This window comes from Protomyctophum parallelum (assembly GCF_964188405.1).
Source record: "Protomyctophum parallelum genome assembly, chromosome: 10".
NCBI lineage: Eukaryota > Metazoa > Chordata > Actinopteri > Myctophiformes > Myctophidae > Protomyctophum > Protomyctophum parallelum.
The window spans coordinates 22280192-22297908 of record NC_139704.1 but is presented as its reverse complement, the minus strand read 5'-3'; the positions used below and the strand labels follow the sequence as shown (position 1 = coordinate 22297908).

The 17717-nt window shown below is 44.3% G+C and overlaps 1 protein-coding gene across 1 annotated transcript in view; it reads right to left on the bottom strand.

Annotated features, from left to right (window-relative positions):
- Positions 1–5002: 5002 nt before the first annotated feature.
- Positions 5003–17717, bottom strand: part of LOC310866052 (uncharacterized protein) — a 29651-nt gene continuing 16936 nt past the window's right edge. Inside the window, exon 13 of the mRNA XM_083775350.1 lies at positions 5003–6882. Within this exon, the coding sequence (XP_083631476.1) occupies positions 6720–6882 (163 nt within the window). The 3' untranslated portion in view covers positions 5003–6719. The remainder of the gene's footprint in view (positions 6883–17717) is intronic.

Sequence of the window (17717 nt, the reverse complement as noted above, 5' to 3'; positions counted from 1 at the left end):
ACACACACACACACACACACACACATGCACGCGCGCCTCCATCTAGTCCACTGGCTCTCTCTTGGATCCGCCGAGAGAACAAGCACAGAGCAGCAGCATCCTGGAAAGCTGGAAATAGGGCAATAGTACAGTACTGTACATTGCAATGTTCTTCATGCATCTCAGGGAGTATAACTTTTCCGGTACTGTACCTACTAGACTCCTTAGACATGGCTGTGTTCTGCCACTGCTCGCTAGCCTCAAAAACTCGCATGCAGGCTCTTTCCCCAACGAACCATAATCTGGAACACACTGGAGCCTATTCACTTAAATCTGTTTTTCATGCTCCACGATTTCTCTCACTCTCTACAGATTACGTAACGCCAGAGGAGACGGCACAAAGGCCTAAATCTGTCACAAGAACAAGATAAGCTGCTTGAAAGAGAGCATGTTGGTGCATGTATGTTTGGAGTGTCCCCTTCTCTGCCTGCAAGATTGGCATATATGTTTATTTGCCAAATATGCTGTTATTATACATTGCTATGGCATATATATGTCTTCTGGCATGTGCATGCACACACGCACACCCACACATGCACACACTGTATAGACACACATGCACGCACACACGCGCGCGCGCACACACACACTTTCATGATGAAATGTGTTGCAGTAATACACTTCAATAAAGAGACAGTATTTTGTGACGGGTCGTAAACGGAACACAATAGGTACACGGCCGATGGGTTTTGTTCTTCTGGTCTATTATAGTGCAATTCATCTATTATGCAGAATCAGCTGTTTGGTTCGGCTGATGACATGCCCTCAAACGGGTCCCTGGGGGAGGGCCTACTACAGGTCAAAGGTCATTGTAGGTTAGAGGTTAAATATGGATGGGGACAGATTGGACCCCAGGAGAAATTACTTCATGGTCTATAAAACCTAAAACCAATCTGCAGGATGTGAGCCAAAGTGGGATTTGCTAACGAGAAGGAGCAGAGCATTTGCACTGTAAAAAAAAAAAGAAAAGAAAAAAAAGTACAGTCTAGCATCCCTATTGTGGACCTGTCATAAGACATTTCATTGTTGGAGAGGGGAAAAAGGGAGGGAACAATTAGACCCCTGGGGGACCCGGTCAGCAAACTATATAGTATTTACAGTAAGTGGTTAAGTATTCTTGTGTGTGTGTGTGTGTGTGTGTGTGTGTGTGCGTGTGCGTGCACGCGAGTGCATGCACATGTCGGTGTGTTCATATAGGCAAGCATGTGCACGTTGTAATTGTACACCCGCGCTCCGCATTATATCTATGCTACTGTTATGCCTACTATGTCTCCCCTCCTCTTATCTGAATTAGTGAATGTGTAACTAGCCCGACATCATGCAATGGGTCCTTATCACACATACAGTACAGCCTTAGAGTATAGCATACAGCCCAGCCCAGAACCTTGTCATAGAAGAGAGCTGCTTTCAGCTGCATATCGTGGCTTCGGGTCAAAGTTCGCGCCAGTTTAGCGGAGGCTAGGATGCGGTGATGGAGCTTACCTCTCCGTCTTCATTAACGTCAGCTCTCTATAGCCTCCGACATCACTTCCACTGATAACAGTTGGTATTGTCCACTGGGCAGAAAGGGCGTCGTTGCAGATCAATATAGGATTGCATGTAAGTTGGGGGTAGGGTGTGCGTGTGTGAGTATCACACTCAGAGTGTGACATTTGACTATTGCACTTCCAATTATTGAGGGGCAATATCCCCTCAATAATTGTCCAGCTTTTGGTGTGTGTAACCTAAATGTTGTCCTAACACAATGAATGGACATGTAAACACAAACATTGCTTCATTGATGATGAAGGTGAGGACGCAAATTGTGATTGGCCAGAATGAGATGATGTATGATGATGTACGATGATAAGAGCCTCACTTCACACAGGTGTGATTTTATGTACAATTTAGGCATTTAGCATATTCTTTTATCCTGGCTATAACAAGGTGTAAGATCGGAATAAATGTGCAGTAAAAAATCTTCAGTGTTGACTCAGAGAATGAAACCAAATTAACATGTATAAGGGTCCATTTGGTTTCATTTGTACACTATTGGAGTTAAATTAACACTGGAGGTTTGTGTAGCACAAGGGTGTCCAAACTTCTGTCAAAGGGGGCCATAATTCATTAAAACACCCAACTATACATCTCCTGACACAATGTACCTTCGGACTATAACAAAGTCACATACATAAGCATCACATTTAAACGATTCAATTTAACTATCATCATCAATATTATGATGATGATAGCAATATTTAATATCAATGGTTTTTTGTCAGGTGTATGTTTTCTGCCAAAAAAATACAGGACATACAAGGAACAAATTATACTCTGGGAAATGCCCAGGTTAAAAAAACCCACCTTGTAGCTTCATACCTGAAATAATACAATTCAGGTATGAAGCTGTGGGCCTTATTTGGCCTGCGGGCCGCACTTTGGACACCCGTGGTGTAGCATGACACATAGTCAGTGCAAAGAAAACAATGATGGTAAACATCAAACCTAACGTGTACACAGTATCAAGTGAAGTACCCAACATGCATCTGCCTAGTGTAACTACAGTATACTAACTACCCATTAAAACATGGGTCAGCAGGAAATGATGTATGAAGTAAGTAAGGAATGCAATTGCTCAAGCCTGATCTTAAAATAAAGCAGCTTTTAGACGTAAAAAGGCTTTACAGAGAGGGGGTAAATTTATGCGCATAACTGGCAAGTGAGGCCTTCCAGAGGCAGGTGACAAATATGAGAGGGTGTTCTGACTGTAACTGGAAGACGTGCCCATCACTAATGAATGAGCCTTTGTAATGCACCTGCTGGCCATGAGGCTCACCTTTCATGGGACACAACGGCTGTTGTTTGTTTGTTTGCTGGTCAGGGGAAGTCACTCCCAACGAAAAGGCCTCAGGCCCTTCACATTGTGCAGCTGTGCGGGTGGGTGTATGTATTGTATGTGTTTATTTAATGCATAGTGTAAAACATGTGTGTGCTGTGTGTGCACGCGCGCGTGTGTGTGTGTCACATAGTTTGCGTACTGATGATAAATGCAAGTAGAAAGGGGTGCGTTTTCTTTTTTTTGTCATAACCCACAAGCAATTTTGGTCAGCTCTGACCACTCTCCTCTGAGAATTGTGGATTGCCATTAGCCATTTCCCGGCATATAGGCTGTTCAAAGGTCTGCATCGGTCGATGGACAAAGGTGACGCACACAACAGCCAATCCCAGAATGGTGGCAGTAATTCTTTATGGTTTTACAGGCGTGTGATAAAAGCATTATCTGTGGGCTGTCCGTCCAGCATCGACAGGCCAGCTGTGTGTGTGTGTGTGTCTGCGTTAGCCAATCCCGTCGGCTCGATGGCCTACTAACTACTAGTATCTACTGTACCTGCATGCTGCTGCTGGATAAATAACTAGTTTCCCCCAAAACTACACCATAATGGTCTCAAATCTTCTAAGAGGATTTGGCGAGTCCGGCTATTCCCCTGTCTCTTTCAATTAAGTTGCAGTGAAATGGATATAGTGTTTAAGCATGCGGCCGTGCACTTTTTTCTAACGCACTACGACTTCCCTCGTTTGTTTTTTTGCGTGGCCTCCGGTCTCCCACTGCCTCTGACTGACACTCATCAGTCCGTTTATTTGATGGGATGTGAAGGACGACACACAGCTGTCAAATAGAATCTCATCTTGTTGATCTTTGCTTGCTCACTTTTTACCCCCCCCCCCCCCCCCCTCTCTCACACACACACACACACACACACACACACACACACACACACACACACACACACACACACACACACACACACACACACACACACACACACACACACACACACACACACACACACACACAACCTCTTTCCTTTTCTCTCTCTCTCTCTCTCTCTCTCTCTCTCCTCCCCTCTCTGGCTCTCCTCCAGTCGTCTGCTGCAGTCACTGTGGAACTCCGGTTCAAACACTGCTGCAGCTTTCAGCGGCGTATGAAACAGCACTCCTTTGGTGGAACCTTCCAGAACTGTGGCACCACAATAAAAGCTCCCACAACTTCTTGTCCTTTTTTATCCTCAGTAAGCTGCCTTTGTCTTTCACAGGTGTCAGAGGGGCAGGTTTGCTGTGTATCTTGATTGCTTTTGTGAACGCAGAAGTGTTTTTTTCGCAACAATCTGCCGTACATTATCTGTTTATTCCATCAATCAAGTATCTATAGCGAGGCAAACCAGAGGAATGGAGCGGCACTGCAGAGGTTAGGCAGGGGTACAGTGCATGTGCATGTGTGTGTGTGTACAATCAGGAAGTGAGCAGGGCAGAATGTGTTGCAGAGCCCTGCCCTTGACCCGCACTGTGGTGTGTGTGTGTGTGTGTGTGTGGGCCAGGTCTGTCTCTGCAGTGGCAGGGACCTGCAGCGCTGCCTTGCCTTGCTCGCTCGGCTCCCCTTCACAGATGATCTCATCTTGCAGGGGGGGCACCAGGCAGGCTTCACCGCATGCTGCGGCCACTTCCAGATGAAGGCTGCAGAGCAGGTGTCTGTCTGTGAGTGAGTGGGAGCGGGTGGGGTGGGCTGGGGTGGGGTGGGTGGGGGCTGTGCATACTGCGCCTTAAAACCTACTTGCAAACAAACATGACTGATCAGGCTGTGTGGTGGAGGACTCAGCAACGGCACCCAGTGGTTAGAGTGTAAATTACAAGCAGTTATAGCAACATGAGCATTCAGTTCAAATACTTTTGCTTTAGAACTTTATACAGCCCTACTACCAGACAGAGTATATTTTAGGTAAAACCTTTACTCAAATAAGTAGTATTTACAGGTTTGCCAAAGAAAAATAACCTTGTCAGTTGAAACAACGAATAACTTTGTTTGTTACATTAAAATTAGAGTCAAAGGGAAAGTAATGGGCAGAAAGTTTAATTGTAAGTAACGACTGGAGAGTTTAATTCCAAAATGAGAAAACCACCATTTGAATATTATCTTAAAGGACCAAATTTTAACAAATATGTGCACTTACATTTTTTTAAATAACATTGTACATAAAACAAGCCTGTACTTTACAACAACGTGAACACACCTTCAGAGACCGGACTCACATGTCCAAGTTTATAGCCTACTAAAATACATAACTGGCAAATCTGTCATGGAACTCTTTGATTATTCTGCAACAGCAAATCATCACCATTAGCCTGGCTGCAGGGCCAGGGTAATGATAAATGTAGGCCTACATTAGTTCTGAATAGAGACGACTATGTGCTTGCAGCTCAGGTAATGCCTCGCTAACAATAATGGTGCTATCAAGACGCTGTTGGCCCAATGTCAACTGGAAGCCAAAGACCTCTGCAGTGGTTTTACTTTCATCAACTACTCCAGCCAAGAGAGAGGTTGCGTGGTCTTTTTTTTGCTGAGTCATGTGTAAGTGCGTACAGTTAAATGCGTACAGTTAAATAAAAATCCAATTTGGCAGGTCCATTGCTCAGCATTAGGGGATGGGAAATAATTGCCCTTAAAAGTCACTCAAGCTTAATTACTCAATCGTTACAGTATAAATAAGCGCCATTTGTCTTGTCATTATAAAATACATACAACAGTTCACAAACCACATCATTATTCGCAGTGTGATTGTGATGGTGTGTGAGTGCTTGTGTGTGCATGTGAGTCAGGTTTCGGGTGAGACTGTGTGTGCGTGCGTGCGGTTAGAGTCTGTGCACAACACAATTTATTAGTGCTAATTGTACTCACAGAGTGTGCAAATGGAACCAAATTAATGCATAAGGGGTCCATCTGGTCCCATGTACATTCTCTGAGTATACTGTGTGTGACACAGAATATCTCTTCCTACTTCCGGGCCCCCTCCCTACTTCCCTCAAACAGAGTCAGGGTCCTGCTATTGTGCATGTTGGGTCTCAAAGTGTCCTTGAGTGGGCTCCAAATTGCCCCGTACAGGTGTGTAACTCTGAGAGTGAACACATGTACCCAGAGTTATATATGGGGGTCCTTGAAATAAAAAAGTTTGAGAACCACTGTACACTAAGACCCTATTTAGACTGCAGTCACATCAGATTTATTTCCCCTCGAATCCAATCTTTGAAAGCCCTGACCTTTCACACTGCCGTTTTCAAGTGACCAGATCCGTGTTCAGATCTAGCCTGAATCAGATCTGTGCCACATGCAGATTGTAATCCTGATCCATCTAAAGTCTAAAAGCAAACAAGTCACATGGAATACGATTTAGATCAGTTTGTTGCATTCAGACTGAGACTGAAATCAGATTTGAATCAGTTTTGAAACCACCTCTAAATGTGGCTCAAGGCACATTGGAAAAAATCTGATTCCATGTGACTTGTATATGTGTGAGTGACCTGTCTGCATTTAGACGTATTTAAACAAATCAGATAGTAGATACCAATCTGGATGTGGCAGAGATTCAGGCTGCCAGTGTAAATGGGGCCTAAATGAAACAGAGCCTTAATTAGTATCATCGGTAACACCTTTGAAGGAAGTAGGGAAGGGGCCCGGAAGTAGGGAGAGTTATTCTGTGTGCATAGAGCCTACATACTGCATGTATGTGTGTGCCTGGTGCCAGTAGGTGTTATCTGTGCCGATGTCTCCTGTATGTCTCATGTATGTGTGTGCCTGGTGCCAGTAGGTGTTATCTGTGCCGATGTCTCCTGTATGTCTCATGTATGTGTGTGCCTGGTGCCAGTAGGTGTTATCTGTGCCGTTGTCTCCTGGGTATATAGTGGTCTATGATGCGGGGGCTGCAGTGGGTGGCATATTGGAGAGCAGGGTCAGAGAAGTTGAAGGGTGGAGGGTTGCCGCCGTTGTACTGTTGCTGCTCCTGCATGTAGGACTCTGGTATCAAATGGGGGATGCTGAAAACGACAACAACGCCATTAGACTCGCTGGTTGCTGTGAATGGCAGAATGTACGTTCAGACAATACGCAATGATATATTATATAGGCGTTGGCCTAATATACTGTGTGTGCCTACGGCACACACAGTATATTAGGAAAACATGCGATATGCGATAATATTGTTGAATATTGCAATGACAATATGGCTCTCACGATAAGTATTGTTGAATTATACATATTATATTGTTGAATGCATTTCTGCCTTGGGCTTGCATGCCTCTAACGTAGAACCCAGACAATGAATAACCTACTCTATGGATTTCTGCATATTTCCAATCCAACAAACTTTGCTACCACTGCTATTGACGTTGACAATTAATATATACCACCAATTTAGCAATAGCTTCTCACTACTTTTGTTGTTGTTGTTGTTGTTGTTTTACTTACATTTTAATCCCACGATTTTGCAACAATTTTTCCATCCAGTGTAAATTATCTAATGTAAATCCTGGGCGCTACACTTCCTCTGCTAACCTGGGGAGGGCAGCAGACTAGCCTCATGCTTCCTTCTATGCATGAGTCCAAGCTGCTTCTTTTCACCTGACAGGGGGGAGTTTCCCCGGCCGGACGTAGCTTGTCCACCATCAGGCGCCCCGGCTGGCCAGGGGGAGGTAGTTTAGAGACCAGGATTACTGCATGTTTTTTGTGAGGGTATACCTACCCTAGGGGACAAGGGGAGAACATGCTAACTCTACTCAGAAAGGTCCTTTCGCCAACCCCACCTTCGGGTATGGGCACTGATGACGCAGAGGAGAGAGCACGCCCCCAGCGCCCACAGCGTCCCCAGCGGGAATCGAACCCAGGACCTTCTAGCTGTGAGGCGACAGCACTACCTCATGTGCCTGTGACTCTGCCACCGTGCCCCCTTAAATATTCTTTTGAATCCAAACAAAAACATACTTTATGCCTGGATTGGTTTGAAATGCATATTGCAAAATTGCCTTTGCGATATGTATACTGCGCATGTTTGAAATTGCAATGATGATACATTTTCGATATATTGTACTTTGGCCGCCTCAGTTAAGTCCAACCACACTTTATGACGTGATAGCGGTGAAGGAGGCAGAAGGCTTTTTAACTAATGGACCCCAATTCCCCTCTCGGCTCAGAGTTTACTCGCCTCCAATCTGGGAAGAGGTTCCGCGCGCCGCTGTCCACAGAAGGTAAATAAAAATGATTTAAGCAATCTATGGTGCCCACCAGAGCTATAATATTGCTCGATAAAACTGTCAAGTGCTTTAGTCTGGCCAGTGGTCTTTACCAATGCACTTTAATTGTCTCGTGCAGCTGTCTGTATCACTGCTGTGTGCGTCAAGTGTATTGTTCACATGTTGTTGTTGTTTCCTTTTCACTGATGAACGATGCTGACAATCCAATTTCACCATGAGGGATAATACAATATTTCTACTAGTATCAATTGTACAGCTTGCATCATTAGCTTGAGCCTGTTCTTTCACCATGTACTGTATGTCACCATGTATTCTCTATTTATACAATATTTTTGAAAGACTTTTTGCCTATAATAATGCATGCCCCCAAAAATAGGGACACGACAATGAATATCTATGTAAGCCTAGAAGATCTACGACTGAACCTGAATTAAGAGCATGACATTTGCATGATGTCACATATTTCCTAAACCCTTGTCTCATTTGCAATTCCAGCGTTTTGAATTACAATACAAGCCATTATAGGCCCTGCTGCGCTCTGTTGTACTAATATTTGCGTATCTCCTCTGACAAACGATCGAGGCACAGTGCACGGCCACCTGGCGCACAGAGAATTATACACATTGCACATTAATCACAAACAAAGAAAACATTGGCAACGACGCCTTTAAATAAACACATAAATAAATAAAAACCTGCGCTGTTGCAACAATTGCCCATCTATCTGTCATAATTTTATCCCTTACATCTGGGACATTAAGTATGTGAGCAGCAGGCCGTTCTATTACGGCACATAATCCCAAATCAGCTGTCTGCTTGGAAAAGACAACGGGCGTCCGATCCGCCCGTCCTCCTTCATGACAGTGGTTTAGCTCTACTTAATCTAACAAACCTAATCCCACAATCCTTGCGATGATGAAACCAAAGCCATTATATCCACAGTGTATAGGTTACAGCCGTGCCGTTAAAAAGCAGGACAGGACTCCAGGGGGGATTATGCGTCTCTACTAGCAGCACCTGGTCCAGATGCGGATGCACGTGCCCGACCCAAGGGCACGCATGCATCATCAACATCATCCTCATCATCATCATCATCATGGGAATTTGCACGTCTAGCACAGCAGGGCATGCAGGGATCCTTTGGATCGGGTGGAAAACTTGTATGTCCGGGCAAAAAAACATTCCTTTTTCACACGTTGCAGTTTTTTACTACTTTTGCATGGCACTCTTGTATCGAATAAGTGGGGCATTACTTTACGAGGAAAACAACAACATAACAAATGACACGTATGGAGATAGAAGGTTTGCGCCCGACAGCAACAAAATATGTGACACGAATGTAGTATGCAGGCATCTGCCCACATGCACGCACACGCACGCACGCACGCACACACGCACACACACACACACACACACACACACACACACACACACACACACACACACACACACAGGAATTCATTCAGAGCAGATATGCAGAGCCAAAGGGGATTTGCCTATAGGTCAAATGGGATTTTCCTTCAACATGGCGAGTTCTATACTGTATGAAAATCAGTGAAGTGATGTAATATGGCTACACGTTGTTATAAAATGCATTCAACAACTGCACTTTGCATGTGACATGGTCTAGAGGGGCGGATTGCCGGCACGGAAAAAGCGGTGGATCCTATAGTTGCTGCAAGAGTGAGGTCTAGCCAACACCAACTCGGGATTCCTGGATCGCTGCCCTCCACAAATTCCTGTCCAACATCAGGTTCTTGAGCTCTGCATTGTTGCCAAGCTGTCGCGCCGCAGCACGGCTACATAGGTGGTACGTTTCTTTCCCGTCCTGGCTTTTCTCCCATAGTCAATTTACTTGCTTCAAGACGCAGGTGGATCCTATAAGTCCAGTAATAATGTAATTTGACCTCAAACTAATTGCAAAACCCCCCAAACTCAGCTGTTTTTGTACCTTCATTATATCCTGAATAACAGAAACAAAGTTGCCTGGAATTGTCTGAGGGGAAAACCACCACCATTGACATCCAATATAAGGCAAATAAATAAGTTTCCTTTTGCTTTAAGTAGCATGTGACATGTCAAACTAGGGGTTTTTCATGATGCTGAATCCATTCCAAGCATTAGTTTTGCATCAAAACACTCATTAGGCTAAATTTAGCCATAGCCACCCAAATGTGCTGACCTCATCACATTTGTGATGATGGCTATGGCTGTTTTTATCCCAAAGATTTTTTTAAATGCAAAACAATTGCATAATCCCTCTAGTTTGACATCTAGAAAACATTTGCCTTATATTGGATGTCAATGGTAGCCATACTGTTGTACAGGCCATTTTCTAAACTTTAGTACAAGGCCAGTGAGTCGATGTAATCCTTGGTCTGCCCAGACAACGAGGCGGGACTTCCCCCCTTCTTCTCCGTTGGTTTTTATTTTGACTCGAGTGGGTGGGGACTCCCGATCATAGACTGTAACGGTAGCCACGCCCCTCAGAACATACGCGACTTTATGGTCATTTATTTTATAAATGGGACCATAATTTTCCAAAAAATATTATGACATTAGAAATGAGACTTTAAACTAGTGACTGGAAGCAGAAAGTATTCATGACCATGTTTATTAAGGTAATACAGTCTAGGTGAAGTTGGGCCCAAATACATGGACTTCTATGGGGCTATGGTTTTTTTTGGGTCCAGTGACAGCGCCACAACAGGCCATTATATGAACTTTCAGGAGTTTCAGGCTTCACAAAATATCTGTCTGACTGCCCCCCTGAGATGGACACAGTATTTTGGTTGAAAGTGCACTCCCAACATGGGCACGTGCTGCCTGCCCTCATCCATAAATCGTGGCCTACTGCATTTTCTATTTACAAACATTCCCCTGCAACAAGACACGAGCACAGTTTCATAACCCAGATCAAATATCTGTTAGTAGGTAGTTGCGTTGTTTTAATATAGTAAGAGAGTGGGCAGTCCACCCTCTCTGACAAGAGAAATGAAATATAAGACAGCACATCGCTCTGCTGTTACAGTGCGCTGGAGGACATGATTCAGAGTGGAGAGAGGTGGTGAGGCCGACTACGCTGCTGAGACACTGTGCATTAGCGCAGCAGCATGGGGTCCTCGAGTCATTTCACACCAGACCGCTCGTGACGTCTGGACGCGTGAAATGTCTAATTCCAAATTCAGATATAAGGCCTTAACCCATTTTGACCTGAGATCAGATTAAAAAAATGTCTTATACATCCTGACAGTTTTCTGAAAAAGCTATGTTTCTATCGATTAAAAAAAAATAGCAGACCTACAAGCTCGTAGCGTGCCACCTATGAGCTTGTAGATCTGCTTGTAGATCTGCTTGTAGATCTGCTATTTTTCAATAGCTAAAGCATAACATAATGCTAACACCAAAAGGGGTTCCCGCCCAAAATGGATTAATAATTGTGGAACTGCATATAGTATGTGTGTATGTGTGCATATTTTATTAGATTTATTTAGATGTCATGAAAGAAAAACACACACATGCTGCATGATTACCATGTATATTCAGTGTAAAGTAAATATCTACATTTAAGTACTGTACTTATGTACAATTTTAGGTATTTGCACTTTACTTGAGTATTTCAAATTTCCAATACTTTCTTCTACATGCCAACCACTCGCCTACCTCCACCCATGCCAACCACTCGCCTACCTCCACCCATGCCAACCACTCGCCTACCTCCACCCAGGCCGACCACTCCTACCTCACTAACCACTGGGGGTATTTAAACGTTTAAAAAATCCCTCCCGGCCTAGCCATGGCTCAGTGGTCCAGGCACCTTGGCTGGCAGTGTGCCGCGGGTTCGACTCCCGATCCTGACGGCCTTTACTGCATGTCTTCCCCCCATCTCTCTCCCCATTTCCTGTCAGCCTACTGTCTGTCCCTCCATAAAATATATAAAATAAAGGCGAAAGCCACAAAATAAAACAGGTTCCAGAGGGGTTCCTACACATTCACATAGGCTCTTGCCTTGCCCCCCAAGCCAAAGTATCTGGGTCCACAACCCCTCGAAACCCCCTAATCCCACTGCCGCCCATGTCCCGTGCTCTTGACCATCTAAGCCACACACTGGTGATGACCTTAGATGACCAAGCCAGCACCTCCGGTGTCATTCGTACCCCCGACCAGCTCGCGTGTAGTGATGACCTTAAATGTTCGTGCCGGCACCTCTAATGGCATCCTCCCCCTGACCTGACCATCCAAGGATTCCAAGCTGCCCTCGGATGATCTCGCCAGCGCCCCCCACACATCATCCGTGCCCCTGACCACCTAAGCTGCACATTTCACGTTTGCGTGAGGTGATGACCTGGCTTAGATGATCATGCCGGCACGTTAAATGGCATCCCCCGCCCCTGGCCCTCTAAGCTGCACATCTGACGATGACCTTAGGTGACCATGCTGGCTTTCCCCAATGTCTTTCCATGCCGTGGCCGTTTATGCTGCACGATCCATGCTTGGCATGCAACGTGCCCATAAACGACCATACTCCATGTCCATAAACGACCATACTCCATGTCCATAAACGACCATACTCCATGTCCATAAACGACCATACTCCATGTCCATAAACGACCATACTCCATGTCCATAAACGACCATACTCCATGTCCATAAACGACCATACTCCACGTCCATAAACGACCATACTCTACGTCCATAAACGACCATACTCTACGTCCATAAACGACCATACTCCATGTCCATAAACGACCATACTCCATGTCCATAAACGACCATACTCCACGTCCATAAACGACCATACTCTACGTCCATAAACGACCATACTCCATGTCCATAAACGACCATACTCCATGTCCATAAACGACCATACTCCATGTCCATAAACGACCATACTCCATGTCCATAAACGACCATACTCCATGTCCATAAACGACCATACTCCATGTCCATAAACGACCATACTCTACGTCCATAAACGACCATACTCCATGTCCATAAACGACCATACTCCATGTCCATAAACGACCATACTCCATGTCCATAAACGACCATACTCCATGTCCATAAACGACCATACTCCATGTCCATAAACGACCATACTCCATGTCCATAAACGACCATACTCCATGTCCATAAACGACCATACTCCATGTCCATAAACGACCATACTCCATGTCCATAAACGACCATACTCTACGTCCATAAACGACCATACTCTACGTCCATAAACGACCATACTCCATGTCCATAAACGACCATACTCTACGTCCATAAACGACCATACTCCATGTCCATAAACGACCATACTCCATGTCCATAAACGACCATACTCTACGTCCATAAACGACCATACTCCATGTCCATAAACGACCATACTCTACGTCCATAAACGACCATACTCTACGTCCATAAACGACCATACTCCATGTCCATAAACGACCATACTCCATGTCCATAAACGACCATACTCCATGTCCATAAACGACCATACTCCATGTCCATAAACGACCATACTCCATGTCCATAAACGACCATACTCCATGTCCATAAACGACCATACTCTACGTCCATAAACGACCATACTCCATGTCCATAAACGACCATACTCCATGTCCATAAACGACCATACTCCACGTCCATAAACGACCATACTCTACGTCCATAAACGACCATACTCCATGTCCATAAACGACCATACTCTACGTCCATAAACGACCATACTCCATGTCCATAAACGACCATACTCCATGTCCATAAACGACCATACTCCATGTCCATAAACGACCATACTCCATGTCCATAAACGACCATACTCTACGTCCATAAACGACCATACTCCATGTCCATAAACGACCATACTCTACGTCCATAAACGACCATACTCTACGTCCATAAACGACCATACTCTACGTCCATAAACGACCATACTCCATGTCCATAAACGACCATACTCCATGTCCATAAACGACCATACTCTACGTCCATAAACGACCATACTCTACGTCCATAAACGACCATACTCTACGTCCATAAACGACCATACTCCATGTCCATAAACGACCATACTCTACGTCCATAAACGACCATACTCTACGTCCATAAACGACCATACTCTACGTCCATAAACGACCATACTCTACGTCCATAAACGACCATACTCTACGTCCATAAACGACCATACTCCATGTCCATAAACGACCATACTCTACGTCCATAAACGACCATACTCTACGTCCATAAACGACCATACTCCATGTCCATAAACGACCATACTCTACGTCCATAAACGACCATACTCTACGTCCATAAACGACCATACTCCATGTCCATAAACGACCATACTCCATGTCCATAAACGACCATACTCTACGTCCATAAACGACCATACTCCATGTCCATAAACGACCATACTCCATGTCCATAAACGACCATACTCCATGTCCATAAACGACCATACTCCATGTCCATAAACGACCATACTCTACGTCCATAAACGACCATACTCCATGTCCATAAACGACCATACTCCATGTCCATAAACGACCATACTCCACGTCCATAAACGACCATACTCTACGTCCATAAACGACCATACTCTACGTCCATAAACGACCATACTCCATGTCCATAAACTACCATACTCCATGTCCATAAACGACCATACTCCATGTCCATAAACGACCATACTCCATGTCCATAAACGACCATACTCCATGTCCATAAACGACCATACTCTACGTCCATAAACGACCATACTCCATGTCCATAAACGACCATACTCCATGTCCATAAACGACCATACTCCACGTCCATAAACGACCATACTCTACGTCCATAAACGACCATACTCTACGTCCATAAACGACCATACTCCATGTCCATAAACGACCATACTCCATGTCCATAAACGACCATACTCCATGTCCATAAACGACCATACTCCATGTCCATAAACGACCATACTCTACGTCCATAAACGACCATACTCCATGTCCATAAACGACCATACTCCATGTCCATAAACGACCATACTCCACGTCCATAAACGACCATACTCTACGTCCATAAACGACCATACTCTACGTCCATAAACGACCATACTCCATGTCCATAAACTACCATACTCCATGTCCATAAACGACCATACTCCATGTCCATAAACGACCATACTCCATGTCCATAAACGACCATACTCCATGTCCATAAACGACCATACTCTACGTCCATAAACGACCATACTCCATGTCCATAAACGACCATACTCCATGTCCATAAACGACCATACTCCACGTCCATAAACGACCATACTCTACGTCCATAAACGACCATACTCTACGTCCATAAACGACCATACTCCATGTCCATAAACGACCATACTCCATGTCCATAAACGACCATACTCCATGTCCATAAACGACCATACTCTACGTCCATAAACGACCATACTCCACGTCCATAAACGACCATACTCTACGTCCATAAACGACCATACTCTACGTCCATAAACGACCATACTCTACGTCCATAAACGACCATACTCTACGTCCATTCAATAAACAACCCTAACCCATAAACGAACACACTCCATGTCCATTCAATAAACAACCCTAAAAGGTTGTTGTCTGATGTCTGATGCTTGGTCTTTCCTAGTGAAACATACACAAGTAAGACACGCAAACGCGGGAAGCGAACGCAGCTCGTAAATTGCAATAACAACAATTAGAATAAATTACGTACTTTTTTTTCCTTTTTAGTTAGTAATTATTTTAAGTTTTCTACTGTGTGTGTGTGTGTGTGTGTGTGTGTGTGTGTGTGTGTGTGTGTGTGTGTGTGTGTGTGTGTGTGTGTGTGTGTGCTACAGCTGCGCCCTCTGGTGGCGGGCGGGTGGTGTCACAGCGGGACAGACAGACAGACAGACACACACACAGACACACAGACATGATCTGCAGGGTCTCATAGTTAGTGCTCACTAGCGGATTTCGGTCTGGAGAGGCTCAATTGTATGCCCATTTTCTACACACGAAAACGTGTGCGCCCAATAGGGACACGGTATGCAATATGGGCGGGCTTTGGTACAGTGACGTTCAATGCTTGAGACCTTTGACTGACAGTAGCTCTGACCAATTGCGTCAAAGAGAAAATGTTTCCCTGGAAATGAAATCCAAGCTGAGCCTCCCCAGACTAATATCCCGCGGATCCGTGCGATATTAGTCTGGTTTATTAACCAGGCTAAGTGCTCACTGCATTCGCAATCACTGCATTCGCAATCACTGCATTCGCAATTAACAACTTCAGCCCTATATGCATTTCGGGCCATTTGAAAATAGCTTCAGCTTCGGCTAAAAAGATACAAAGCTACAAATTTGCTGTGTAGCTTTGTTTGTTTTGCATCTGCCAGTGTGAATGCAGCATAACACCTCATCTACACCGCCAGCTATGCGAGCGAGCCAACGATGAAATCTCCTTAGAATCAAATAAATAGAAAAACGAAAAGAAAAAAAACTAAACTAAAACTGTATTGTGTGTTCACAAAACTAACTAAAACCAACTGAAATTATAGACAAAATACCCTTGTTCTTTATCAACATTTATGCCTTTTGGTCATTTATAATATAAATTGGTATTCACCCTTTGCTTTGAGTTGCTTAGTGGATTGGATGATTGCACTCTCACACAGTAATACTGTGTTAGGGAACTCAGTTTGGTATGGTATGGGTCAGTATCTCTCTCACAGGCAAGACAGAACTGTCATCATTAAAGGCAATCTCTGGAGCCAGTGGCGATCCCATCTTCAGAATCAGGGACCTAACGCCATCCTCCAGGATGACAACGCCCCCCCCCCCCCCCCTGCCTACAAATAAAATACAACAAAATTAATGCTTAACTAGAAAAAAGTGCTCCTCAGAGCAGAGGTCTCTGTCAGATCAGGTACAGGTTATTTTGGGCTGGAAGCCAATCTTAGCCAATCAGGATGGAATATGAAAAATCTGAAAGACCCGTTTCGTTTAATGACTATAGAACGACCGCAACAATGGATGACGGACGGACGGACAGACGGACGGACAGGTTCCAAACCTAGTCTCGGCCATGCCTTTTGACCTGGTGGAGACAATAAGGGAATACTTATTTGATACCATGTTTTTACCCAGGGACTTCATATTCATGTGGAATCTATGATTCTCAGGCAGGCCTACTTCTCAAAGCATCAGGAATGACAAATATTGTTATTGTATTCTATAGGCCCATACAGTCTAAAATAAATGCAGTAATGCTGCAGAATACACAACAATTTGTGTGCCGTTCTTAATGAATAATCATCAGAAGCTATATGGAAAACAATTTGGCTCCAGTCAGTCAAAATCACCACACACACACTAAAGTAAATGAAATTGAGAATAAGCTGCTAATTGATTCATTAAGTATTGATTTAGAATGTCACACAGTAGTGTATTGTATACTTATAGAACAATATTTTGTCATTCCAGCTGTTTTGAGCCATCGAGAAAAGGTGATCCACTCATAATTTCGATGCCACATGGGTCCGACACGTGGCATTGCGGGTTAGGGTTGGGGACAAATTGGACAATGTTAGCAATGGAGCGAGTGAGCAAGCTTGCGTCAGT